At 41.5% G+C, this 27,717-nt stretch overlaps 1 protein-coding gene across 2 annotated transcripts in view; it reads right to left on the reverse strand.

Moving 5' to 3' along the window:
- The window catches only part of PDCD6IP (programmed cell death 6 interacting protein), an 88,571-nt gene extending 68,196 nt beyond the window's left edge, over positions 1-20,375 (reverse strand). The window contains exons 1-2 of one of the 2 annotated variants that reach the window (XM_077865916.1): positions 20,053-20,375; positions 1,487-1,541 (exon numbers count right to left, since the gene is read on the reverse strand). In XM_077865916.1, coding sequence (XP_077722042.1) covers positions 1,487-1,541; positions 20,053-20,261 — 264 coding nt within the window. In that variant the 5' untranslated portion in view covers positions 20,262-20,375. The remainder of the gene's footprint in view (positions 1-1,486; positions 1,542-20,052) is intronic. The other variant, XM_077865917.1, reaches the window with a different exon arrangement.
- Between the last annotated feature and the right edge of the window lie 7,342 nt (positions 20,376-27,717).

Below are 27,717 nucleotides of genomic sequence, written 5' to 3' on the forward strand. Positions count from 1 at the left end.
AACCTACCCCCTTTAAAATTATGTACTGGAATCCCACACAAAAATTTTGCAACTCAGGATTAGAGAAATTTTCTATATACACAAAGCTAGAGAGAATAAAATAATGAACCCCATATAGCCATCACCAGTTCTGACCTTTCGTCCTTCTTGGTTCACCTGCCCCATCCCTAGCCCCCAAACATGTTTTTCCTCAAATATTTTAAAGCAAGTTTCAAGATATTATATCACCTGTAAAACTTCAGTACAAGAATGTTCACTTTTCATAAACTACATATTTTATTTTTTTTAAGATTTTATTTATTTATTCATGAGAGACACAGAGAGAGGCAGAGACACAGACAGAGGGAGAAGCAGGCTCCATGCAGGGATCCTGACGTGGGACTCGATCCCAGGTCTCCAGGATCACATCCTGGGCAGAAGGCGGTACTAAACTGTTGAGCCACCCAGGATGCCCTCATAAACTACATATTTTAAAACTTAGAAATGTCACACAAACTAAAAACTTTAAAAAAAAAAAAAAAAAAAATTAAAAAAAAAAAAAAAGGGATCCCTGGGTGGCGCAGCGGTTTGGCGCCTGCCTTTGGCCCAGGGCGCGATCCTGGAGATCCGGGATCGAATCCCACATCAGGCTCCCGGTGCATGTGGAGCCTGCTTCTCCCTCTGCCTGTGTCTCTGCCTCTCTCTCTCTCACTGTGTGCCTATCATGAATAAAAAAAAAAAAAAAAAAATTAAAAACTTTTAACATGTCTCTAAAAAAAAAAAAAAAAAAAACTAAGAAATCATCCATTTTCAATAGCTGGCTTTTAAGAGAAAGCATTCTTACCATGTAACATCTAATCATATCAGAACTTGCAACTTTATATGCAAACATAATTTGTGTCAAATTTTAAAACACATCAACTAAAACTAACACTTCCTCAATTATAGTTTCTTCCTTAATTCTGTAAAAACCAAAGGGAAGGACATTACAGATTGTTAGTCAATAAATCATACTGATATGATCATATTGCAGGAAAAAAAAAAAACAAAAAACACAGTCCAATGCTCCACAAAAATCCAGAAGTGACTACAGAATGACAGGAATAGAATTCCACAAGACTCTTCAAAAAGACACACAATTCGGGACACCTGGGTGGCTCAGCTGTTGAGCGTCTGCCTTCAGCCAAGGGCATGATCCCAGAGTCCGAGGATCAAGTCCCACATCAGGTTCCCTGCATGAAGACTGCTTTTCTCTCTGCCTGTGTCTCTGCCTCTCTCTCTCTCTGTGTCTCTCATAAATAAATAAATAAAATCTTAAAAAAAAAAAAACCCACAATTCTTATCAGATGTGCTTACAAGCTTCTAGCTTATATCAAAAGGTCTCATAAAAACATAAAAATAGTAAAGTGGCACCATTTATTTTAAAGACATACCATGTATGGGAGAAAACAGGTGATTTACCATTATTATTATATAACGTTAAAACAAATTAAAATCAATAACTTACTTGATTTTCAGAGAATGGGAATTTGGGTTCAATGGAACAAATCTGATCATAATATCTAAAAAACAGAAGAGAATTTATAATTACCAGAGCTAAATATTATACATATTTATATATATACAACTGGCTTAAGAATACATGAAAATTATTCATGCTTACTCTGAGTGGTCCACACACAAATTCAGTCATCTTAAAGTTCATAAACACTTTTTAACGTGTAAAACAGAACCTAAAATGCATGCAATAAAAAAAAACTGTGAACAAAAGACTCATACCACTAAAGAAAGATACTTACCAAGTATTATTGGCTAAAAGCAAACTAACATCTGGCGAGAACAAATATATTTCTTAAAATACTATTTCTTATTAAGGTAACTGTTTATATTAATTGGGCAAATTAATATATCTGGTAAAATGACTTTTTTCGAAGATTTACTTATTTATTCCAGAGAGAGCACACATGCAAGGGGGGAGGGAATGGCACATAGGGGAGCAGAGGCCAGAGGGAGAGGAAGAAGCAGACTCCCCACTGAGCCCAGAGCCCAAAGCAGGACCTGATCCAATGACCCTGAGATCATGACCCAAGCCAAAATCAACAGCTGAATGCCCCCACTAAGCCACTACACACCCCTAAAACAGGTTTACTAAGTTTCAATTATGCTTTGGTTATGTCCACTTCTATCTCTACCACTGTCACAACAGTTCATCAAAGCTTCCATCCTCCCTAGAAATAAACCCATGATTATATGGCCAATTAATCTTCAACAATGGAGGTTAGAATATCCAATGGAAAAAAGACAATTTCTTCAACAAATGGCATTGGGAAAACTGGATAGCAATAGGCAAAAGAATGAAACTGGACCACTTTCTTAGAGGGGGGATAGTGAGCGATGGGGGACAAAGGTGATGATGAGCACAGGGTGATGTATGGTGTTGAATCACTGTATTGTACACCTGAAACTAACACTGTATGTTAAATGGAATTAAAAACTTAAAGAAAGGGCAGCCCCGGTGATGCAGCGGTTTAGTGCCACCTGCAGCCTGGGGTGTGATCCTGGAGACCCAGGATCGAGTCCCCCGTCGGGCTCCCTGCATGGAGCCTGCTTCTCCCTCTGCCTGTGTCTCTGCCTCTCTCTCTCTCTATGAATAAATAAATAAAATCTTTTTAAAAATTTAAAAAAATTAAATAAAAAAAAAGAAAAAAGATAAGTGTACTCTATCCCCTTCACCTACTTCATCCATTTCTCCACCCACCTACCCTCTGGTAACCATCAGTTTGTTCCCTACAGTTAAGAGTCTGCCTTTTGGTTTGTTCTTTTGTTGTTGTTGTTCATTTATTTTGTTTCTCAAATTCCACATACAAGTGAAATCATATGGTATTTGCATTTTTCTGACTTATTTTGCTTACCATTATACCCTCTAGATCCATACATGTTGTTGCAAATGGTGAGATTTCACTCTTTTTTATGGTTGAGAAATACTCCATTGTGTGTATTGTGTGTGTACCATATCTTCATTATCCGTTCATCTATCGATGAACAGTTGGGATGCTTCCATAATTTGGCTATTGTAAATAATGTTTGAATAAATATAGCAATGCATATATTTTTTCAAATTAGTTTTTCATATTCTTTTGGGTAAATACCCAGTAGTGTAGTTAATGCATCATATGATAGGTCTATTTTTAATGTTTTTTTAAGTGAATCAGGAGAGGGGCAGAGGGAGATAGAGAAAGAGAAAGATCTTAAGCAGGCTCCATGTCAAATGTGAAACCCAACACAGTGATTTCATGACCCTGAGATCACGACCTGAGCCAAAATCAAGAGTGGGATACATACTTAACTGATTCAGTCACCCAGGCACCCTTATTTTTAATTTTTTGAGGAACCTCCATACTGTCCTTCACAGTGGCTGCACCAGTTTGCACCAAAAAGTACACGAGGGTTTCCTTTTTCTCCACATCCTCACCAACATTTGTTGTATATGTTTTTTATTTTAGCCATTCTGACAGGTGTGGGATGGTATCTCATGATAGTTTTACTTTTTAAAGATTTATTATTTGAGGGAGAAAGCATGCATGCACACACTTGAAGAAGGGATGGACAGAGGGAAAGGGAGACAAGCAGACTTCCCACTGAGCAGGGAGCCGGTCACAGGGTTCAATTCCCAGGACCTCGATCATGACCTGAGCCTAAATCAAGAGGAGGACACTTAACCGACAGAGCCACCCAGGCAATACTCATTATAGATTTGACTTGCATTTCCTTGATGATGTGTAATGCTGAGCATCTTTTCATGTGTCTGTTGTGCATCATGTCTTTTGCCCATTTTTTAACTGAATTATTTTGGGGGTGTTAAGATTTATAAATTCTTTATACATTTTGCACACTAATCCTGCACTGGATAGATCATTTACAAGTATCTTCTCCCATTCCATCGATTATCTTTGAGTTTTATAGATTGTTTCCTTTATTGTGCAAAACCTTTTTATTTTTATGTAGTCCTAATGATTAATTTTACTTTTGCTTCCCTTGTGCCTCAGAAGACACATCTAGAAAAAAATTGCTAACTGTCAGAGAAGTTAGCCTATGTTCTCTTCTAGGATTTTTATGGTTTCAGGCCCACATTTAGGTCCTTAATTCATTTTTTTTTTTTAAGATTTCTTTACCCAGGGCGCCTGAGTGGCTCAGTCAGTTGAGCACTTGCCTTTGGCTCAGGTCATGATCCCGGGTCCTGAAATAGAGTCCCAGATCAGACTCCCTGGCTCAGCAAAGAGTTTGCTTCTCCCTCTACCACTCTCCCTACTGCTTGTGCTCTCATGTGCACTCACTCTCTCAAACATAAAAATACATTTAAAAAAAAAAAAAAAAAAGATTTACCAATTTGAGAGAGAGAGAATGCGGAGGGGAGGAGCAAGGATAGAGAGAAAGAATCCCAAGCAGATTCTAAGCTGAATGCAGAGCCCAATGCAGGGCTCGATCTCATGACCCCAAGATCACCACCCAAGGTGAAACCAAGAGTCGGATGCTCAACCAACTGGGCCACCCAGGCATCTCCCCTTTAATCCATTTTGAATTTATTTTTGTGTATGGTTTAAGAAAGTGGTACAGTTTCCCAAACATCAATTGCTGAAGAGACTTTTTACCAACTGATATTCTCGCCTACTTTGTCGAAGATTAACTGACCATATAATTGTGGGTTCATTTCTGGGTTTTCTATTCTGTTCAATTGATCTATGTATCTATTCTGTGCCAGTACCAGACTGTTTGGATTATTACAGCTTTGTAATAGAACATGAAGTCCAGAATTATGATGCCTCTAGCATAAGATTTCATGTTTATTTGAGAGAGAGAGAGAGAGAGAAAGAAAGCGAACGAGCACACATAAACAGGGGAAAGGGCAGACAGAGAAAGAGAAGTAGACTCTCTGCTGCTAAGGGAGCAGACAGCCTTACCCGGGGCTCAATCCCAGGACTCCCAGATCACAACCTGAGCCGAAGGCAGATGTTTAACCAACTGATCTACCCAGGCACCTTAGTTTTTCTTTTTCAAGATTGCTTTGGCTATTCTGGGTCTTTTGTGGTTCCATACAAACTTTAGGTTTGTTCTAGTTCTGTGAAAAATGCTGTTGATATTTTTTTTTTTTTTTTTTTTTTTTTTGCTGTTGATATTTTTGATAAGAACTACAATAAACGTGTAGATTGCTTTGGGTAATATAGATTTTTTTTTTTTTTTTAATTCATGAGAGATACGCAGAGACACAGGCAAAGGGAGAAGTAGGCTCCATGCAGGGAACCCAATATAGGACTCGATCCTGGGACTCCAGTACCACGTCCTGAACCAAAGGCAGACACTCAATCACTGAGCCACCAGGCATCCCAGTATAGATATTTTTAACAATACTTGTTCTTCCAATCCATGAACTTCCCATTTCTTTGTGTCGTCTTCAATTTCTTTCATCAGTATTCAGAGTACAGATCTTCATCTCTTTTCTCTTTAGGTTTATTCCTAGATATCATATTATTTTTGATGCAATTGTAAATGGGATTTTTGTGTACGGGATGGAATGCCTTTTATATCTCGTTGTTGTTGACTGCTGTGGCTAGGACTTCTAATACTGTGTTGAATAAAAGTGGTCAGAGTGGCCATCCTTGTCACGTTCCTGACCATAGGGGAAAGAAAAGCTCTAAGTTCTTCCCCATTAAGAATATACTTATCGGGATGCCTGGGTGGCTCAGTGGTTGAGCCCCTGCCTTTGGCATATGGAGTGATCAAGGAGTCCGTGATCAAGTCCCATATGAGGCTCCTTACATGGAGCCGCTTCTCCCTCTGCCTATGTCTCTGCCTCTCTCTCTTTTTTTTTTTTTTTTTAATTTTTATTTATTTATGATAGTCACAGAGAGAGAGAGAGAGAGAGGCAGAGACACAGGCAGAGGGAGAAGCAGGCTCCATGCACCGGGAGCCTGACGTGGGATTCGATCCCGGGTCTCCAGGATCGCGCCCTGGGCCAAAGGCAGGCGCTAAACCACTGCGCCACCCAGGGATCCCTCTGCCTCTCTCTCTTTCTGTGTCTCTCATGAATGAATAAAATCTTTACAAAAAAAAAAAAAAAAAAAGAATATACTTATCTTGATGAGCACTTAGTAATGTACAGAAATGCTGAATCACTATATTGTATACTTGAAACTAACACTGTATGTTAACTATACTGGATTAAAAAAAAAAAAAACCTTTGGGGGCACCTGGGTGACTCAGTTGGTTGGCCCTCTGCCTTCCCTCAGGTCATGAGGCCAGGGTCTTAGAATCAAGCCCTGCTTCGGGTTCTCTGCTCAGTGGGAAGTCACTTCTCCTGCTGCCTTTGCTCCTCCCTACCCCCCCCACTCCCCCCCCATGCGCGCTTCTCTCTCTCAAATGAATAAAATCTTAAAAAAAAAAAAAAACCTTCTATCCTCGTTTGAATTAGACTAAATCAAAACGTCTCCTAGCCAACCTCCCTTGTCTCTTTGAGTCCTTTCTCATTTTTTGTTTTAAGATTTTATTTATTTGAGAGAGAGAGAAAGGGCATGCACAAGTGGAGGGAAGCAGGGCAGAGGCTGAGGGAGAAGCAGACTCCCCACTGAGCTAGGAACCCGAAGCAGAACTCGATCCCAGAACCCTGGGATCATGACCTGAGCTGAAGGCAGACATTTAACTGACTGAGCCACCCACGAGCTCCTTCTCATTCTTTTCAATCTGTTCTCCACACAGCAGCCAGAATAATCATCAAACATGAAGGAGTCTTCTCTCTCATCAGGATGACCTTTGAGCTAGCAAAGGGGGATTGCGAGTAACCAAGGAAAAGCCTTCTAACTGGCCTGTAATCTTTCCTCCTTCCCTTATCTTCTTCTCTTATTATGTTGAGGCAAATTTTTCAGGGGGAGGGGCAGCACATCTGAGACCAAGTTTTTGGCTGACATGGCCATGAGTTTGGTTACAAACAGAAAACACTTAATTAAGCAATTAAGTAAATACACTGAAGATAATGTAAGCTAAGTTTCTATCAGAGAAAGGAGTTACAAACATGGGAAGAGAGATGGCTAGAATAAATTCTGTCGCTTCTGCTTGGAATTGGAGATATCAGTGTGAACTTATTTTTTAATATAGTGAAGAAATACAAAAACAGGTATAAATGTGTGTGTGAGTGTATTTCCTAAACGTATATACTGAAAGGGCCTCGAAGCCCTGTTATACCTCAGCAGCAATAAGCACACCTAGAGCCCAGATGAGTAATATTCTGCTTTAGGAGCTAACACTCCTTTAAAAAATGGCAGATTCTATTCCTGAGACCAAGAAAATTCAAGATTCAAGCCTAAAGCATCTTGCTATGTGTCAGAGTTAAGGAAGCACTAAAAAAAAAAGAACATGTCAAAGACACAAGAACTAGCTTTAAGAGGCCCCTGCTAGCCAAATCCAGAAAATTTTAAATAAACAAATCATAACCCATAAAATCGCCAGTTGGCACCTTTCAGAGTATAATATGTTTTAGGTAAGATACATCACTGGCTGCTAAAGCAAAAAAGTTTGATGGAAATAGGGTATTACAAAGACTCAAAATATCTCCCCATGAAATACTAATTATCAATATACTTATTAACTGTAAGGTCAATGGCCAGCCGAGGTGGCGCAGCAGTTTAGCACCGCCTGCAGCCCAGGTGTGATCCTAGAGACCCAGGATCAAGTCCCACGTCGGCTCCCTGCATGGAGCCTGCTTCTCCCTCTGCCTGTGTCTCTGCCTCTCTCTCTCCCTCCTCTCTCTGAATAAATAAATAAAATCTTAAAAAAAAAAAAAAACTGTAAGGTCAAAACTGACAGATATCATCTTGACCAAGTGATAAAGTTAAACATTAGCAGCACAGGACAAATCAAAATCAAGTTCTTCCTGAAAGACACCAAAACAAAAAGAAAACACAAGAGCTGCATTTTGGTGGTACTACTGTCCAAAAATGCAAAAATGACAAGAAAATATAAGACAAACCCTAACTGAGGGACAGTCTACAAAGTAGCCTGTACACTTTAAAAATGTCAAGGTTGTGAAAAACAAGGAAAAACAAAACTGTTCCAGACTGAAGGACACTAAAGAGCCAATTATTTTTTTTTAATTTTTTTTCTTTATTTATTTATGATAGTCACACAGAGAGAGAGAGAGAGAGAGAGAGAGAGAGGCAGAGACACAGGCAGAGGGAGAAGCAGGCTCCATGCACCGGGAGCCCGACGTGGGATTCAATCCCGGGTCTCCAGGATCGCGCCCTGGGCCAAAGGCAGGCGCCAAACCGCTGCGCCACCCAGGGATCCCTAAAGAGCCAATTAAATGCAATGCAGGATCCTGGATTAGATACCACACGTGTAAACAACATTATCGGGGGAACTGGCAAAATCTGGATGTGTTTTATGGATTAAATGGCAATTCAATGTTAACTTCCTGATTTTGAAAGTTGTACTATGGTTATGTAGGAGAGTATTCTTCTACTTAAAAAAATGAACTCTGGAAAAAAATGAATACTGAAATATTAAATACTTAAACTCTTTAATGGATTCCTATTATTCTTCAAATTACATACAAAATTTTTGACAGAGTCTGGAATTATCTAGCCATCACTCAACTATTCAGCCTCATCTGAGAATATTCACTACACATTCTAGTCATTAGTCTATCTATGCTCACTCCTGGCTTAGGGCCTTCACCTATTTTTTTCTCTGAAAACTTTTTTTCTCTAGAAGTTTTTCTCTTTGCATGAGATTCTTTCCGTCCGCCCCTCCCCACCAGCTCACATTCAAGCTCCCTCGAATGAGTAAATCTTTGAAACAAAAAAATAAATAAATAAAAATAAAATAGATTATAGAGAAAAAGAAGGAAGAAGGACAAGGTGTTATAGGGGATGATATGAGAAAACCGGGGTCTTGGGATACCTGGGTGGCTCAGTGGTTGAGTGTCTGCCCTAGGTTCAAGGTGTGATCCTGAGCTCCCAAGATTGAGTCCCTCATCGGGCTCCTCACAGGGAGCCTGCCTCTCCCTCTGCCTCTGTCTCTCATTAATAAATAAATAAAATCAAAAAAAAAAAAGAGACTGGGGTCTTGAATCACTATATGTGGTTACTTGTAAAAATCTAAAACATCATAAATAACAAAGAAAGCATGAAGGAGGTGATGTGATGAGGCAAGTAGATAAGTGAGATAAAAGCATTACCAGTCAATGGAAGATCAAGTGCCAAGAAGCTGGGACAGGAGTATCACTGAAAATATCCTGCCATGACAAGCAGGCCAGTAAGGTCATAGAACAAGTGCAGGAGAAAACAGTAAGAGATGGAATCAAAGTAGTAATGAGTCTTGAGTACAACTCTAAGACTTTGGCTTCTACTATATACAGTAAGAAGAGGAACCATCAGAGAGTTTGGACAAAAGAATAACATGAGCTAACCTATTTTCGCAGAGTCATCATCCATGGCTGCTGTGTGCAAAACTGATGTGCAATTGTGCAAGAGCAGAAGAGAGATCAGTCAGGAAGCTATTACTGTAATCCAGTCAAGAGATGATGGTAGCGGGGTGCCTGGGTGACTCAATTGGTTGGGCATCTGACTTCAGCCCAGATCATGACCTCAGGTTCCTAAGATCAAGCCCTGTGTCAGAGCCCCACATCAGGCTCCCTGCTCAGTGGGGCGTCTGCTTCTCCCTCTGCTCCTCCCCCCTGCTTGTACACTCTCTAGCAAATAAATAAATAAAACCTTAAAAAAAAAAAAAAAAAGATGATGGTAGCATGGACCAGGGTGTTCTACAGTGGTGGCAGAAGTTATAAGGGCAGGGGTGCCTAGGTAGCTCAGTGGGTATCTCTTCGTTTTGGCTCAGGTCATGATCTCATGGGTCTTGGGATCAAGCCTTGCATCAGGCTCCCTGCTCAGCACGAAGCCTGCCTAAAAGATTCCCTTCCCCTGCCCCTGCCCCTTCCCCCACTCATATGTATCTGCCCACACTCTCTCATAAATAAATAAAATCTTTAGTAAATAAGATGAAATCTTTAAAAATATATAGAAAAAAGTATAAGGGCAGTCACTCTAACTCCTGTTTTAAATTAGTTCCCCTCTCCCTTTATAATCTCTTAAGCCTCTGAACTCTGCCTTCATAGAATTTATCACAGTTTGTAATATATTTACTTGTAAAATTATGTTAAATGTCTTTTCTCTCAAAGGATTCTAAGCTCCCTAAGAGTAGAGACTGGGTCTCTTTGCTCACCATTTTATTGCAAGCCTCAAACAAATAAATCAGTAAAATGCAAAGTTTTTAAAAAGTAACTTTTTTCCTTATCTCTGAAAAGTAAAACTCAAAATTCTGTTTTGATAATGAACAGGAGCTACTAAAGAAAATGCCCAGGACAGAATAGCAAGTACCACGGGCCTGAGGCATTAGAAGGCAACGGTGTGCCTGAGGGTATGCATGGCACAGTAAGAAGGCCCATATGGCTATAGGGTGGGGATTTACAAACTTTTTCTGAGAAGGGCTATTGCAGGCTTTGCCAAGCAAAAGGCAAAACCAAGGATAATGTGTAGGTTCTTATATAACAACAAAGAAAAGTCCTGCCTGACCTATAGCTTCTTTATCTAAGTTAGGCCATCTTAGGGGGCACAGTAGGTCCAACTGTCATTAGCTGGAGCCGTTTCCAAAGGAAGAGTATCCAGTCTGGTAAAGAGGGTCCCAATACAGTCAGCTTCACTCTTGGCCCTAGTGACACCCAAATTCCAGCACACCCTTGTCTTCTCCCAGAGAGCCGTCATCTCAACTTGGGCAGCTGGCTCAGCAGCTGGAGACAAGGCAATTTGCTGAATCACCAATTCCCAGTCTGAGATTCTACATTCACTGCCAAGTGTAGGTGGCACCAAAGCAAACCCTGGGCAGCAGTGAGATGTGACCAGCGGCTAGGGAGGAAGGCGCTGGGAATAAAGGGGATCCAACAGAAGGGAACACTCCAGCAAGGTCTCCAAGGCTCACAGCCCTAGTCCACTAGAGAAGTGGCTGTGGACAATACAAAAACAGGCAGCTGGGCAGGCCTTAGTTTGCTGACTTCTGTTCTAAAGAGTAAGCAAGAAGCTACTTTCTCTGCAAATGGATCAGGAAAAAAAGAGAAAGGCAACAGAATGTCCAAAATTTTTTTTAACTACTCTATTCAAAGTTCTGGGGGTCAACTCTCAAAACTTAAGTTGTGTAGAAAAACAGTGCATTTACAGCCTATACTTGAGTGACCAGAAGTTATATGGAATCCTCAAAAATTATAAAATTTATATAAAACTTATTATAAAGTTTATATTAAAAAGTATAAAATAAAGTACTATGGGACAGCAGTCATTGGAAATCAACAATATCTGACTCACATGGAGTAAACTCCAAGAGAGACCAACTAATGCTTTTCAAAGAAAGCAGCCATTGATAACTGCAGTTACCACAGGCAAAATGCTGTTCCTACAGTAGCACTAAATACAATGAACTACTCCTTAAAAAAATTCCATCATACCACCCCTTGTAATTCAACCTTGATCTCAGGTCTCAAAATTCCAAGAGAGGGAACAAGAACAGAAGCAAAAGAATCTACCCACCTCTCTATCATTTAAATATGATTTACTAGATCAGCAGATTCTAGCTCAGGCTATACCTCTAATAAAGTAGGAAGAAAGCAAACCAGGGTCCTATACCAGAGGGGGAAGGGAAGGGGGAAAGGGGGAAAGGGGGGAAGGGGGAAAGGGGGGAAGGGGGAAAAGGGGGAAGGGGGAAAGGGGGAAAGGGGGAAAGGGGGAAAGGGGGAAAGGGGGAAGGGGGAAGGGGGAAGGGGGAAAGGGGAAGGGGGAAGGGGGAAGGGGGAAGGGGGAAGGAAAGGAAAGGAGGCAGTCCCAGTGGCTCAGTGGTTTAGCGCAGCCTTTAGCCCTGGCGTGATCCTGGAGACCCTGGATGGAGTCCCACGTTGGGCTCCCTTCATGAAGCCTGCTTCTCCCTCTGCCTGTGCCTGTGTCTCTGCCTCTCTTTCTCTGTGTCTCTCTTGAATAAATAAGTAAAAATCTTTTTTAAAAATGGAAAAGAAAAGAAAAGAAAAGAAAAGAGAAGTGTTATGGGAAATAATGCTACAAAGAACCCAAACATACCTTTAATATTTTAGAAGTAATTTTTTTTATCAATTATAAAACCCTAAACTTGCTTGGGCTTGCAAGTCAGACGACCCTGAGCTTGAATCCCAACTCCACCAACTTAGAGCTGTTTTGACTATGTGTAAGTTATGAATAACCTCTCCAAACCCTTCCTAATGTGAGGTAATAGATCAGTGAATTTAAGCATGTGGAAAAAGATTATACAATACATGCTAAGTACTTAAAATAGTGTTGATGTATATGTGACATAAATGATAGCTATAGATTATTATTTTGCAACTATTCAGCAGTACCTTTATACATTCTCCAATAACTTTATAAACTTCAGTCACCTTAGAGCAAATATCCATAGCTCAATTTTTAAAAGCTCACAGGGGAAAAAAAAAAAAAAACCTAGGAAATGAATTCATCCTTTTGAACATACAAAGGGCAGGTATAGAACAAACTCCCATTAGAAATTCTAGTTTTAGGGGCACCTAGGTGGCTCAGTCAGTTGAGCCTTCAACTCTTAGTTTCAGCTCAAGTCATATTCTCATGGGTGATGGGATCAAGCCCATGTTAGGCTCTCTGCTGAGAGTCTGCTTGAAAAGTCTCTCCCTCTGCCCCTCTCCTGACTTGTGTGTGTGCACAGGTTCAATCACTTGCGCGCGCTCTTGCTCTCTAAAATAAATAAATAATCTTTAAAAAAAAAAAAAAGGAAAGAAATTCTAGTTTTGAAGTTTAAGGGGAACATGTGAAGATTGAGAACAACCAATCCACAGTGGCCAAAGCGATACTGCAATGCATATTCACATAACCTATACAGCTCCAGTCGCCACTGACTACCGAGAGAACAAGAGAATACAAAGAGCTGGACCACGTATTAGAGTTAATAGATCCTTCTGGAACCTCATTTTCACACATCTTTCGTCACCTAATTAATCACATGAAGAATCATTAATAAAGCATTTTGCAGCACAGTAGAAAGTAACTAGTCAGGGAGTCAAGAGGTCAGGATATTTGTCTAATTCTGCCACAAAGTCAACTATATGGCCGTAAATCTGTGTGCAGAAGATTCTCCTTTAAGGTTGCACAGAATAAAGACAGTCCTAAGAAGCTTTTTTATTTAACAAATGTTAGAAGTCAGAACACAGAAAAACTAATCAGATTTTTTTAATCTTCCTTTAAATCATGTCTATTCAGGGGAGACTGGATGGCTCATTCGGTTAAGCTTCCAACTCATAGTTTCGGCTCAGGTCACCATCTCAGGATCATGAGACTAAGCCTCTAGCTGGGCTCCACACTCAGTGAGTGCCTGTTTTGAGATTCTCTCTGTTCCCTTCTCCCTCCCCTTCTGCCCCTCTCCTAGCTCACACAAGCTTCTGTACAAGCTCAACCATGCAGACAAACTCATTCTCTCCCTCGAATTAATAAACTCTTTAAAAAAAAGAAAGAAAGAAACCATATTTATTCATCTATGGAATAAAATTACTGAGCCAAATCAAGGTCAGCCAAGTACAGATACTTTTTGAGATGAAGGGCCAACTATTACATATCTTAATTTCCTCCAAACAGTTTGAATAACAAACTTCTAATAATGTCATTAGCACTAAAAATTATCTTAATATATTCCTCCCCAAACTAACAATCAGAATGTAAGCAACAGTTGTGAAGTAAAATGGAAAAGCAATATTTTCTTTCCTGATCTATAAAACACTAGTGCTTGAAAGAAGAATTCAGAAATTTTGAAACTAATTCCATCACCTTTACTTATCACAAATGAAAATATTACCATAACACAACAAACTAAATATTAACCCACAAGAGAATAACAAATTTAGAATTTTTACAAAACCTACATAAATGACTCTTGAGTTAAGGAAAACAAAAGCTACAAACTCTTAAAAAAATGTCAATGAAGGGATCCCTGGGTGGCGCAGCGGTTTGGCACGTGCCTTTGGCCCAGGGCGCGATCCTGGAGACCCGGGATCGAATCCCACATCGGGCTCCCGGTGCATGGAGCCTGCTTCTCCCTCTGCCTATGTCTCTGCCTCTGTGTGTGTGTGTGTGTGTGTGTGTGTGACTATCATAAATAAATAAAAATTTTTTTTAAAAATGTCAATGAAAATACTAATATCAAAACCTATGGATGTAACCAAAAGACTGAGAAAAAGCATATAGTCCTTAAAAAAAAGGTATTAGAAAAACAAAAGATGAAAAGATAATCATTCAATACAAAAAGGGGAAAAAGAAAAATGAGTAACAAACGCAGAAAACAAACCAAAAAAACATACACTAGGTTAAGGTTTGTATTTATTTATTTGAGAGAGAGGGAGGAAAGACAAGCCAGGGGAGGGGCAGAGGGACAAGCAGGGTCCCCATGGAGCAGGGAGCCGGGCTCTAGGCTCTATCCCAGGACCCTGAGATCATGACCTAAATCGAAGTCAGACAGTTAACCAACTGAGCCACCCAGATGCCCCTCGATTTGTTTTGTTTTTTGTTTTGTTTTGTTTTGTTTAAAAAAAAAAAAAGAGGGATCCCTGGGTGGCGCAGCGGTTTGGCGCCTGCCTTTGGCCCAGGGCGCGATCCTGGAGACCCGGGATCAAATCCCACGTCGGGCTCCCGGTGCATGGAGCCTGCTCCTCCCTCTGCCTGTGTCTCTGCCTCTCTCTCTCTCTGTGACTATCATAAATAAATAAAAAAATTTAAAAAAATAAAAAAAAAATAAATAAAAAAAATAAAAAAAAAAAAAGATAGGGCCCAAGCCCTTAGCAAATTTGACCAATGGGGAAAATCACATGTAACACATGCACATTAGGAATAAGAAAAAATTACAACTACTGATTATAAAAATAAAACATTTCGCAAGCATTTCTGTATGACAAACAACATCATAAAAACAATTAAGAAGCAAGACTTAAATATGGATATTTACAATACACATGACGGGAAAAGGATAAACAACCAGAGGGCAGCCTGGTGGCCCAGTGGTTTAGCGCCACCTTCAGCTCAGGGCGTGATCCTGGAGACCAAGGATAGAGTCCCATGTCAGGCTCCCTCCATGGAGCCTGCTTCTCCCTCTGCCTGTGTCTCTGCCTCTCTCTCTCTCTCTCTCTCTCTCTGTGTCTCTCATGAATAAGTAAAATCTTAAAAAAAAAAAAAAAAGAATAAATAACCAGAAAATGTAAAAGCTCCTAAAAATCAGTAAGGAAAGAAAAACAAGCAACCCAGAAAATGCACAAAGAAAAAGAACAGACCATTCACATTAAAAGAAACTAAGTGACCAGTAAATATAAGATGTTCTACCTCAGAGAAATCTGGGCAATGTAGCGAAAACAAGATACCATCTCTCACCCATCATTTCACAAAAAGCAATAATTTAAATTATTAACTAGCAAGTATCAGCAAAAATGTGGAGGAATAAAAAATTCACATATTCCTGCTGATGGGAATGCAAGTTGATAAAACCACTGCGGAGAGCCTGTTAACTGTCTTCCAGTTAACCGGAGATCTGAATAAACATCCTTCTCTGTTTCCTCCCAAAACTCCATTTAAAAAAGGAATAAAATATTTAAAAAATGTAAATTCACGAGGAGAGACAATGGGATACAGCACAATAGTATACAAGAGGTTTCAGGAAATTTTCTAAAAGGTGAGAAGTGGATGAATGAAGCAGAGAGAGAGAAAGCAGAAAATCTGACTGCCTAGAGGGGAGGGTGCTAACAAAATATAAACCAAATCATGCCAGAGGAGCCAGAAATTAAGAAACATGAGATACTCAAGGAAAGAATCTAGCATGAGTCTGGGAAGAGAAGGTATGCCTGAAAATCTTTGAAAGACACCTTTAGTCTCCCAGCTCCACTCCTCTGAGGAAAATGTTAGGGATATCTAGCACAGCTAAGGTGGGAAGAAGCAGACCAAGAGGCTATGGTTGGAGTGCTAACTGCCTGCATCATTCTCTCTCCTCCCTCACTAATAGAACCCCAGATTTCAGGTGGGTATATGACTGCCCTTAATAAAAATTCCTTTTTCTATCCTTCTAGGAGATGTGAACATATATGAACAGCCAATAACATATGAGTGGGGTGTTGGAGGCAGTTTCCAGGAAATATTCCAGAAACTGAGCCTTCTGCCTCCTTTCTCCCTTCTTCTTTCCTACTTTCTGAAACTTGGGTATGACTAATATCTGGGCCTTGAAAACGACTCTTGGTTTACAGAACAGATAGCTGGAAGACACTCAAGCCTGATGAACTTCACAGAACCACTATACCATCCCCACAACCAGAATTACCTCCAGCTTTCTACACAAGAATACAATCGTTATTTAACTCACTGATAATTTAAGATCTCGTACTTGCAGCTAAATCCAACCCTAATACAAGTATCACACTAAACTAGGTGGTATAAGACTGCATATATGATTGCTAAAATCCCCAACCTCCATTCCCCTGGATCAAATTTCAGAAAGCTGACAACCAGGCTTTTTCATAGAAGACTGGAAGCTTTCTCTAAAAAAAAACCTAACTGCCACAAAAGACACAGGCACTGATATCTGAAGTTTCCTTCCCAAAAAAAAAAAAAACAACAGCATGGTTTCCCTCTGATCACCCTAAAGTTTACCAAGGCTCTTCTATCAATTTTTAGTTAAATAAACTTTGTAAAAGATAATGTCCATTCTCAATATCATACTTACAAGTACAAATGGATATTCTAGGAAATTTTAATAGATCTCTATGAGTTAGTAATAATAAAAAGACAAGTCCATCACAGGACCTCTATATTGTGCTGGGTACCAGGACTTATCAAGCTAGCTTCTATTCTTCAGAAATTAGCTCCAACCTTCTGATTCAAAAATTTTATTAAAAGTTCATTAAATTAGGAGCACCTAGGTGGTTCAGTCACTTAGGCATCCAACTCTTGATTTCAGCTCAGGTCATGATCTCAGGGTCATGGGATGAGCACTGCTCTGGGCTCCATGCTCAGCTGGCTCAACAGGAAGTCTGCTAACATTTTCTTCCTGTCCCTATCCCTCTGCCCTTTTACCAGCTTGCATGCACATGTGCTCTAATAAATAAATAAATTATTTTTTAAAAAAATAAAATAAAAAATTCACCAAGTTCAAAAAATGTAAATTAACATTCAGTTTACACAATTGCCGAAACATAATTATTAATTATTGAAGATTCAAAAAATTAAAAAAATAAAAATAAAAATAAAGTTAGAGATTCCAGAGACACCTGGCTGCCAAGTATGCAACTCTTGATCTCAGGGTCATGAGTTTGAACTCCACGCTGGGTGTGGAGCCTACTTTAAAAAAAAATCAAATTCTGAAAACACCTGGGTGGCTCAGCGGTTGAGTGTCTGCCTTCAGGCCTAGGGCGTGATCCTGGAGCCCACATTGGGCTCCCTACATGGAGCCTTCTTCTCTCTCTGCCTATGTCTCTGCCTCTCTGTGTCTATGAATAAACAAATAAAATTAAAAAAAAATAAAATAAAATAAAATGTGAGGGTGCCTAGGGTTATTGGGTTAAGCATCTGCCTTCAGCTCAGGTCATGATCCCAGGGTCCTGGAATCAAGTCCTGCATCAGGGTCCCTGCTCCTCGAGGAGTCTGCTTCCCTCTCTCTCTCTCTACCCCTCCCCCCTTGCTCATGCTCTCTCAAGGTTTCATTCTCTCTCTCTCAAATTAATTAATAAAATTTTTTAAAAATAAAAATAACAAAATTTCAAAAAATAAAGATATTCTTCTTGCGTGACTGTCTCACAACTGTTTCATTTTTATAGCATACATGCTCAAGGAAATTTTATACACACTTTCGTGTTAAAATTTAACAGAATGTAGCCTATCTATTAGCTTATCCTAACACACTAGAAGGGCAAGAAATGAAAAAAATACATAGTTGTTAAATGAATGGGCTAGAAAAGGATAATACAGAGGTGACTGATGACACATGGTTAGTTTCAAAGACACTATCTCCACAACAGCCCTAGTACCTAGGAATAGTTCTCACATTTATGCCTGAGAAAAGAATAAGGACTGAACAAATGAGTGACGATTTTAAGGTTCACAGCAAAATCCTATTGAAACCGCCATCCCCTCTTTTCTTTTAGCCTTAAAATTGTGCACCAATTGTCTCTGAAAACTCCAAGCTCCTTAAGAGTTAGGGCCAAATTTAATCTACTTAACAAGACTGTTATCACAATGTCATAGCGCCGTCATGCTTTTTAATACTAGTGGTAGAAAACTCTCATTGAATATTATTTTGTCTACATAAAAATCACTTTGGAGATTTTCTTAAAGTATGTTAGTTCTAAAAAATGGCTAAGAATTCCTAGGTTACCTTAACAAAGTGTTCAAACGAAGTACCAAACTAATGATCTTTGCAACCAACAGTCACATCTTTAAAAATGACACCAAAGGGTCACAATCTCTCTGAGCAGTCTAGTCAATATACTCCTTTTGGGGAACCAGCCCTTTCCCAATCCACATTAATACTGCTCTGATCCATGTGGGATGGAAAAATTAAACCAGCAACGTGACTCAGGCAAGAGCAATTAAATTAGCCTATTTCCCCTATTTCCCATTATCATAAATGGGCACAAGCCAATCCAATCAGAGACCTCCCACGGACTTTTTTTTTTTTTAAGATTTTATTTATTCATTCATGAAAGACAGAGAAAGGCAGAGACCATAGAAGCAGGCTCCATGCAGCGAGCCCGATGCGGGACTCGATCCCAGGACCCCGCGATCACGACCTGAACCGAAGGCAGATACTCAACCGCTGAGCCACCCAGGCGTCCCCTCCCATGGACTTTTGCCAGAGATGAGAAAAGCACTGTCCTATTTAAGATCCTGAGTATTCCAGACCACGGTAATTACAGTAGAGCTGCGAGGGGGCATGTCTCCAAAACAGGGACAAAGCTCACCTATACTGAGGGAATCATCAGGGATGCAAGATGATCTCCAGTGATGTTTAAAGCTAAAGAAGCAATATTCCTAGACTTTTCAGACACGAGAACAAACTAGTTGGGCTTCTCTTTGCATCCTAATACAGCTGTTTCCCTGTGAAACAAGCAGAACATGTTCCACATAGGAAATGAGACACACTACCAAGTAGGCAAAAGGAAGTTTTTTACAAAAAAAGTACTAGAAGAATGTCGTCGTCCTATCCTAAAAGTACCACAAACGGAACCCTCGTAAAATACAGCAGGAGTTCGTAGGCGTCCGTTTTTGTTAAGGTAACAAATCCACTCCAGGTGCATACCTGCTTGTGAACAAACGGATTTTAAACAACCGATCTTGAACACTCTGTCACTGAAGCTTAATTTCAAATAATTGTAGCTCCTAACCTTTGTGATTTTCCGTCATTCGATCATGATGAATCTAAGAAGACCGCTCATCTCAAATTAAAAGAAATGTAGTAAGTACTAGACGTTCGTTCCAGGGCCCCAAACCCCACTCCTTCAAGCAACGAGTATTATTACGAAAGCTCAACCTGGCCAAGAAAGTTTTCGCGGTGATGCAAAAATGGGGGTAGGGTGGAGTCCCGAAGACCCCAAAGAGTGAGAATTCCTTCGAGGAAGATGTGGCCAGAGGGTGCAGTCGGGGCCGACCGTGCGACCCGGGTGGACGGTGGCCGAGCCCCAGCCGACCGGGGGCTGCGGCGCTGCGGCGTGCGGGGCCGGTAGGGGAGCGGCCCGGGGAGCCGCGGAGCGGGAAGAGGGGAGCAGGGCCCGCCGGCCGCTCCCGCCCACCGGGAAGGAATGCGGGCCACACCTACGCCGGCCGGGGCGGGGCGGCGCGGGGCGGCGCGGGGCGGCTCCGGCTCCGGCTCCGGCCGCGGGGGCGAGGGAGGCCCCGGAAAGGCGCAGGAAGCCGCGGGGCAGCCGGGCCGGACCACCTTCCCGCCGCCGGCCCGAGGCCCACCCACCTCAGGAGCGTCTCGAGCGCGCCCTCGTGCTTGTCCAGCGGGCGTCCGAGCGCGGCCCGGCGCAGCTTGCTGAGCTCCTCCGCCGCGCGGCAGTACTGGGCCTGCTCCTCGCCGCCGCTCGGGTACGTCTGCTGGATGAACTTCACCAGCGGCTTGGCCAGGTCCACCTCCGAAGTCTTCTTCAGCTGTACCGAGATGAACGTCGCCATGGCGAGCACCTCGGCCGCTGTTCGGGCCGCAGAGACCGCGGGGCGGTGACGAGAGGCGGGCGAGCGGGCGGGCGGACCAACTAGCCGACGGACGGGATCTCCGCCGGGGCTTTGGGTCCGGCCACTTCCGGGAGCCCCCACGCAGGCGCAGTCGGCGCGCCGCCGGGGTCACGTGAGCAGCCGGCGCGGCAGCGTCGTCGGGCCCGCCCGGCGTGGGCCGCGCGGCGAGGAGCCGGCTCTTCCCGCAGGTGCTGTTCGGGTTCCCAGCTCAGCGCTGCGGCGGCCGGCCGAGCGCTTTCGCGTGCAAGTCCCTGTTCCTCCCCTCGCACAGCTCTGAAGTAGGTGCTGCCGCCTTGCAGTCTCGGCTATTGTGACCTACGGCAGTTCACTGTAGGGACTGCTAAGCACAGAGCCTGAGGGCGCCGCGAGCCGGCTGAGCCATCCTGCCACTGTGCAGCTCACGGTCAGGTCAGGGCGCAGGTGCGAAGGTGGACAAGGCACGGCGCGCAGCACAGGGTGTTGGGATGTGCGATAGTAGGGTCCCGTGGGAGAACCTGGCTTAAACAAGATGATTAGAGAAGGCGTCTCGGGGAAGGTTAACGTACGACCTGCGGTGTGACAGGTGCTTGGCATTACAAGGGAAGAGTGGCGAGGGAGAGCCTCCCAGATCAAGTGAGCGCAAGCGCAAGCGCCCCAGGACGCAAGCACCGCCCTTGTTCTGGGAGTTGAAGCAAACTGTGGCAAAACTGTAAAGACCCTATGGGGAGTGGAATGAAATAAAATCGGGGGGGGGGGGGTAAGCAGGCATCCATCAATCACAGCTTTAGAGGCCTACTTAAAGAATTTGTATTATAGAATAAATGCAAAGGAAGCGATAAACGGAATTTAAGCAATACTGGCATGATAGAATTTTTTTTTAATTTTTATTTATTTATGATAGTCACAGAGAGAGAGAGGCAGAGACACAGGCAGAGGGAGAAGCAGGCTCCCTGCAGGGAGCCCGACGTGGGATTCGATCCCGGGTCTCCAGGATCGCGCCCTGGGCCAAAGGCGGGCGCCAAACCGCTGCGCCACCCAGGGATCCCGGCATGATAGAATTTATATTTTTTTATCAAAGATATTTTTATTTATTTGAGAGAGACAATTCATAAGCGAAAGAGAACAGGAGCAGGGGGAGAGGGGGAGGGAAAGGGAAAGGAAGAAGCAGGCTCCCAGCTGAGCAGGGAGCCCGGCACAGGGCTCGGTCCAGGGACCCTGAGGTCATGACCTGATCCCAAAGCAGATGCTTAACCCACTGAGCCACCCAGGGGCCCCTAGAATTTACATTTTTAAAAAGCCACCCTGTGTATCAACCTGATATTGTACCTCTTGATGGGGTGTAGTATGAAGTACATAATAAATATCATCTATGATATATTCCAAGCAAAAATGTTTAACTTGAGTCACAGAATAGTATATGTTACAGTATCTCACTTTGATTACAAATACAAAATATGTGTATCTGTACTACAAAAAAAAAATCTAGAATTATACTGTAAGGTGTTAGCAGTTGTAATCTTTGGAAGTAGAAATATATTTTTTTATTTTCTTATTTTTACCTTTTTTTGTAATAGTTGAATTTTGCTACATTTTTTAATGTTTTTATTGAAGCGTAGCTTACCCACCATGTTACATTAGTTTCAGGTGTACAACATAGTGATTTACAAGTCTGCAAATTATGCTCTGCTCACCACAAGTGTAGCTACCATATGTCACCGTACAATCCTATTACAATACCATTGACTATATTCCCTGTGCTGTACCTTTTGTCTCCATGACTTATCCATTCCGTAACTGGAAACCTCTCCCACTTCACTTCACCCATTTTGCCCATCCCCTGACAGCCATCAGCTCTACTTATGGGTTTTGCCTATCTTTTTTGTGTAAGTTTTTTACAGCACAAATGCTACTTTTGTTATAAAAGTTTATTTCACCAAATATTGTGGGTTTTTTTATTAATAAAAAATTCTAAGTTAAAATAGCCACTTTGGCTGCTAAGTAGAGAATGTATTAAAGAAAGGCAAAGTGGAAGTAAGGAGGCAAGTCATGAGATCATGCCAGAAATCCAGGCAAGAGGTCAAGAAAGCTAACATTAGCAGGAGTGAGCTAAATTTATGTGTTTTTTGAGTTACAAATTGAAGAATTTACTGATAATCAGGATAGGAAGGTGAAGAGAATAGAGTGACCACGGATGGCTCCTGGCTTCAGTGCCTGAATTTCTGAGTGGTCAGTAGAATCATTTACTAATACAAGGAAAACTGATCATCCACTGATGGGGGCAGGCGATGGGGAGTGTTTGGACCTAGCCATTCAGATGGAGTCAATAAATTCACAATTGGGCTTATGAAATTAGAGCTTCAGAGAGAGGTCCTGTTTTGGAATCAGCAGTCAGCCTACAAATTATTTTTAAATCCCTGGGACTATAAAGGAACACAGAGAGATAGAAATAGGTCAGAAGCTATCAATGAGGAAAGATAGGATCAGAGTAGGTATATTATTAAGCCAGAATATGATGGAGTATCTTATAGGTTGGTTGACAAAAATGATCCACTGGAGAGAGAATGAAGAATCAGAAGAGCCTAAGGCGCAAAGCACATGAAAGGAGGAGAAGAAAGGGTAACCATAACTGGGAGGGTAGGAGAGAGGGATTAACTGTCAGAAAGATGTGGGATAAATCATTTGTTGAGGCAGATGGGGAATGAACATAGATGTGGTTAACTGTATGGCATCGGTAAAGGAAAGATTAAAGTGATCCTCTGATGGAATTTAAAATAAAATCCAAACTCTTTACTATAGTGTGATCTATTTCTGCATTATCTCTTCAATTTCATATTTTGTCACTTGTTCCTCATTTATTACTGCCCAGTCACATTGGTCTTATTTCAGTTCTCAAAATCACTAAGATCTTTCTTTCCAAATATGACAATACTCCCCCCCCCTCACTTTCTTCATATACATACGTTGAAATGTCTCCTCTCCATCATACCATTTAGATTCTCCCTTTGTTAATGTCTAATTCAGCCATTGTTTATTTCCTTCAAAACATTTATCCGAACTAGCAAATATTTTTGTTGTTGTTGATTGAATTTTTGTCTGACTTCCCCACTAGAATGTAAGCAAATTGTGTTTTCTTTTTAATACTGTTGTACCCAGCACTTGGCATGTGGTAGGCACTCAGTAAATATTTTTAAATCAGTTTCACTGCTTTAAAAAAAATTTGATTTCTACTATCAAAGTAACACGCCTTTCTCAGTAATATACCCTCATTAATTTGGCATAAGCCAGGGACGCCTGGGTAGCTCAGTAGTTGAGTGTCTGTCTTCAGCTCAGGGTGTGATCCCGGGGTCCTGGGATAGAGTCCCTCATCGGGCTCCCTGCAGAGAGCCTGCTTCTCCCTCTGCCTGTGTCTCTGCTGCTCTCTGTGTCTCTCATGAATAAATAAATAAATCTTTGAAAAGAATTTGGCATACGCCAGTGTTGTTAATTAGGCAATAATCATTAATTAGGCAGTAGGCCAGTGGCCAAAGAAGGACGGTATATTAGGATAGGCTACCTTTGTGTTCCGATAATAAACAATTTCAAAATCTTAGTATCCTAACAAAATACACATCTGTCCCTTATGCACACAAAGACCTATATAAGACAGCTAATTATCTCAACATGAGATGCCACTTTCAAAGGGGAAGAAGAAATCTATGGCATCGTGCAGCAGCTATTCAATGCCTCAGCCCTCACTTCCACTCAGATCTAACTGGCTAGAACCTCTCACATGGTCCCATCAAACTGCAGTGGGACAGGGAAAGGTAGTCTTCTCCATGCCCATGAAGGAGGGGGAGGCTGGATATTAAGGAGCAACAGTGATCCATTCCAAGAATGAGTTTCACTTGCTTCCAAACTTAATGGTAACATTGATTTTCCATCTGTGTAGTGAAACTCCATAAAATGCATTCATAGAGTATAGTAGTCTCAGTGTAATGTTTGGGGAGGGAGGATATTAAATCAGTAGATTTTCCTCCCTGATAATCTGTAGTTCCGGTAAACCCATCATTATCCCCACTGATTGAACCAATGGAAATAATCGCCTCTTTAGAAGGATAGAACCCCACTGAAAACAGGTAAGTTTCAAAACAGTTTTTGAAGTCCATATTGAGACAATAGCCTGAAATTAAGCACCTATGATTTCTAGAGGAGTTAAGCTTTGCTGATGTTGTTTAAGATTTATTCATTTATTTGAGAGAGTGACAGCGGAGGGGGAAGGGCAGAAGGAGAGAAGCAGACTCCCTGCTGGGCTCAATTCTAGGAACCTGAGATGATGACCTGAGCTGAAATCAAGAATGGGACACTTAACCAATGGGCCACCCAGGTGCCCCTGGCATCAAGATTTGTTGAGGAAAAAGAGGCTTATGGTAGCCATGCCCAGAAGGCCACAAAAAAGAGCTTTTTAAAGGAATAAGAGAGTAAATAGGTTTGATGGAAGGAAAGTTCCCACAATGTAAGAAAGAGAAGGCCTTTGGGTGCTGAGAGGAAGGGTCTGAAAGAGAGTGAAGGGCAGAAGGTTAATGCAGTGTCCCACTTCCTTACTCCACACTCTAGAGTGTTGGGTAGCCAGGGGACAGGGGACGGCCTCAGGGGAGGAGATGAGTAGAAACAAAGAGACAAATCAAGAACAGCAAGAATGGTACCCCTGTGTCACCTGTAGAGACACATCCTGTGTAAGGAACGGAAAGCAGGGAATGGTGCTGGGCAGAGGCACTGTGTTTTTTGCAATATGTAATAAAGAACTATTTGTCTCTTTAATCTATTTGCATATTTAACTTCTAAAAAAATTTTAAAATGTATGCAAAAAAAAAGTCATTTTTTCCACATACAGGAGTGTAAATTTTGTCTACATAGCACCAAAATTTTTTAGTTTAAATTCAATTAATTGGGACGCCTGCGTGGCTCAGCAGTTGGGCGTCTGCCTTTGGCCCAGGGTGTGATCCCAGGATCCAGGTTCGAGTCCTGTCCCCATCGGGCTCCTTGCGGGGAGCCTGCTTCTCCCTCGGCCTGTGTCTCTGCCTCTCTCTCTCTCTCTCTCTGTGTCTCTCATGAATAAATAAATAAAATCTTAAGACTGCTAACTCTGGGAAACGAACTAAGGGTGGTAGAAGGGGAGGAGGGCAGGGGGTGGGGGTGAATGGGTGACGGGCACTGGGGGTTATTCTGTATGTTGGTAGATTGAACACCAATAAAAAATTAAATAAATAAAATCTTTTTAAAAATAAATAAAAATGAATTCAATTAATTAATATACAGTGTATTATTAGTTTCAGAGATAGAGTTCAGTGATTCATGAGTCTTATATAATACCCAGTCTCATTACATCACTTGCTTTCCTTAATGCCCCTCACCGACTTACTCCAACCCCCTACTCCCAACCCCTCCATCGACCCTCAGTTTGTTTCCCATGATTAGGATTCTCTTATGGTTTGTCTACTGCCCTGATTTCTTGTTTTATTTTTCCCTCCCTACCCATATGATCCACTGTTTTGTTTCTTAAATTCTACATATGAGTGAGATCATTTAATACTTGTCTTTCTCTGATTTATTTTACTTAACATAATACCCTCTAGTTCCATCCATGTCATTGCAAATGGCAAGATTTCATTTTTTGATTGCTAAGTAATATTCCATTGTGTATATATACTATATCTTCTTTGCCCATCCGTCAATGGACATCTGGGCTCTTTCCATAATTGGCTACTGTGGATGTTGCTGCTATAGACATTGGGGTTCAGGTGCCCCTTTGAATCACTACCTTTCTATCTTTGGGGTAAATACCCAGTAGTGCAATTGCTGGGGCAGGGTACCTCTATTCTCACTTTTTGAGGAACTTCTATACTGTTTTCCAGAGTAGCTGCACCAGCTTACCTTCCTACCAACAGTGTAAGAGGATTCCCACTTCTCTGCATCCTTGCCAACATCTGTGGTTTCCTGACTTGTTAATTTTAGCCTTTCTGACATTTAAGGTGGATTTCATTGTGGTTTCAATTTGTATTTCCCTGATGCTGAGTGATGTTGAGCATCTTTTCATGTGTCTGCTTGTATATCTTCTATCTATTTGTATATCTTCTTTGGAGAAATGTCTGTTCATATCTTCTGCCCATTTTTTGATTGGATTTTTGTTCTTTGGGTGTTGTGTTTGATAAGCTCTTTATAGATTTTAGATATTAGCCCTTTATCTGATAAGACATTTGCAAATATCTTCTCCCATTCTGTTGGCTGTCTTTTGGCTTTGTTGACTGTTTCCTTTGCTGTGCAAAAACTTTTTATATTGATGAGGTCACAATAGTTCATTTTTGCCTTTGTTTCTCTTGCCTTTGGAGACTTGTCTAGCAAAAAAGTTGCTGCAGCTGAGGTCACAAAAGTTGCTGCCTATGTTCTCCTCTAGGATTTTGATGGATTCCTGTCATACATATAGGTCTTTCATCCATTTTGAGTCTATTTTTGTGTGTGGTGTAAGAGAATGGTCCAGTTACATTCTTTTGCATGTGGCTGCCAATTTTCCCAACACCATCTGTTGAAGAGACTGTCTTTTTTCATTACATATTCTTTCCTGCTTTGTCAAAGATGAATTGACCATAGAGTTGAAGGTCCATATCTGGGTTCTCTATTCTGTTCCATTGGTCTGTGTTGTCTACTTTTGTGCCAGTACCATACTGTCTTGATGATTACAGCTTTGTATTAGAGCTTGAAGTTCGGAATTGTGATGCCTCCAGCTTTTTTCTTTTCTTTTTTAAGATTTTATTCACTTATTCATGAGAGACACAGAGAGAGAGAGAGGCAGAGACACAGGCAGAGGGAGAAGCAGGCTCCATGCTGGGAGCTCAATATGGTCCTGGGACTCCAGGACCATGTCCTGAGCTGAAGGCAGACGCTTAACCAGTGAGCCACCCAGGCGTCCCTGCTTTTCTTTTTCAACATTCCTTTGGTTATTCGGGGTCTTTTTGGTTCCATACAAATTATAGGATTATCTGCTCTAGCTCTGTGAAAAAAGTTGATGGTATTTTGATAGGGATTGCATTGAATATGTAGATTGCTCTAGGGAGCATAGATATTTTAACAATATTTTTCTTCCAATCCATGACCATGGAACATTTTTCCATTTATTTGTGTCTTCCTCAATTTCTTTCATGAGTGTTCTATAGTTTTCAGAGTACAGATCCTTTGCCTCTTTGGTTAGGTTTTAAATTTTTCTTTTTTTTTTTTAATTTTATTTATTTATTCATGAGAGACACACAGAGAGAGAGAGAGAGAGGGAGAGGCAGAGACACAGGGAGAGGGAGAAGCAGGCTCCATGCAGGGAGCCTGACGTGGGACTCCATCCCAGGTCTCCAGGATTAGGCTCTGGGCCAAATGCAGGCGCTAAACTGCTGAG

This window comes from Canis aureus, chromosome 22 (genome assembly GCF_053574225.1).
Source record: "Canis aureus isolate CA01 chromosome 22, VMU_Caureus_v.1.0, whole genome shotgun sequence".
In the NCBI taxonomy this organism is placed as follows: Eukaryota; Metazoa; Chordata; class Mammalia; order Carnivora; family Canidae; genus Canis; species Canis aureus.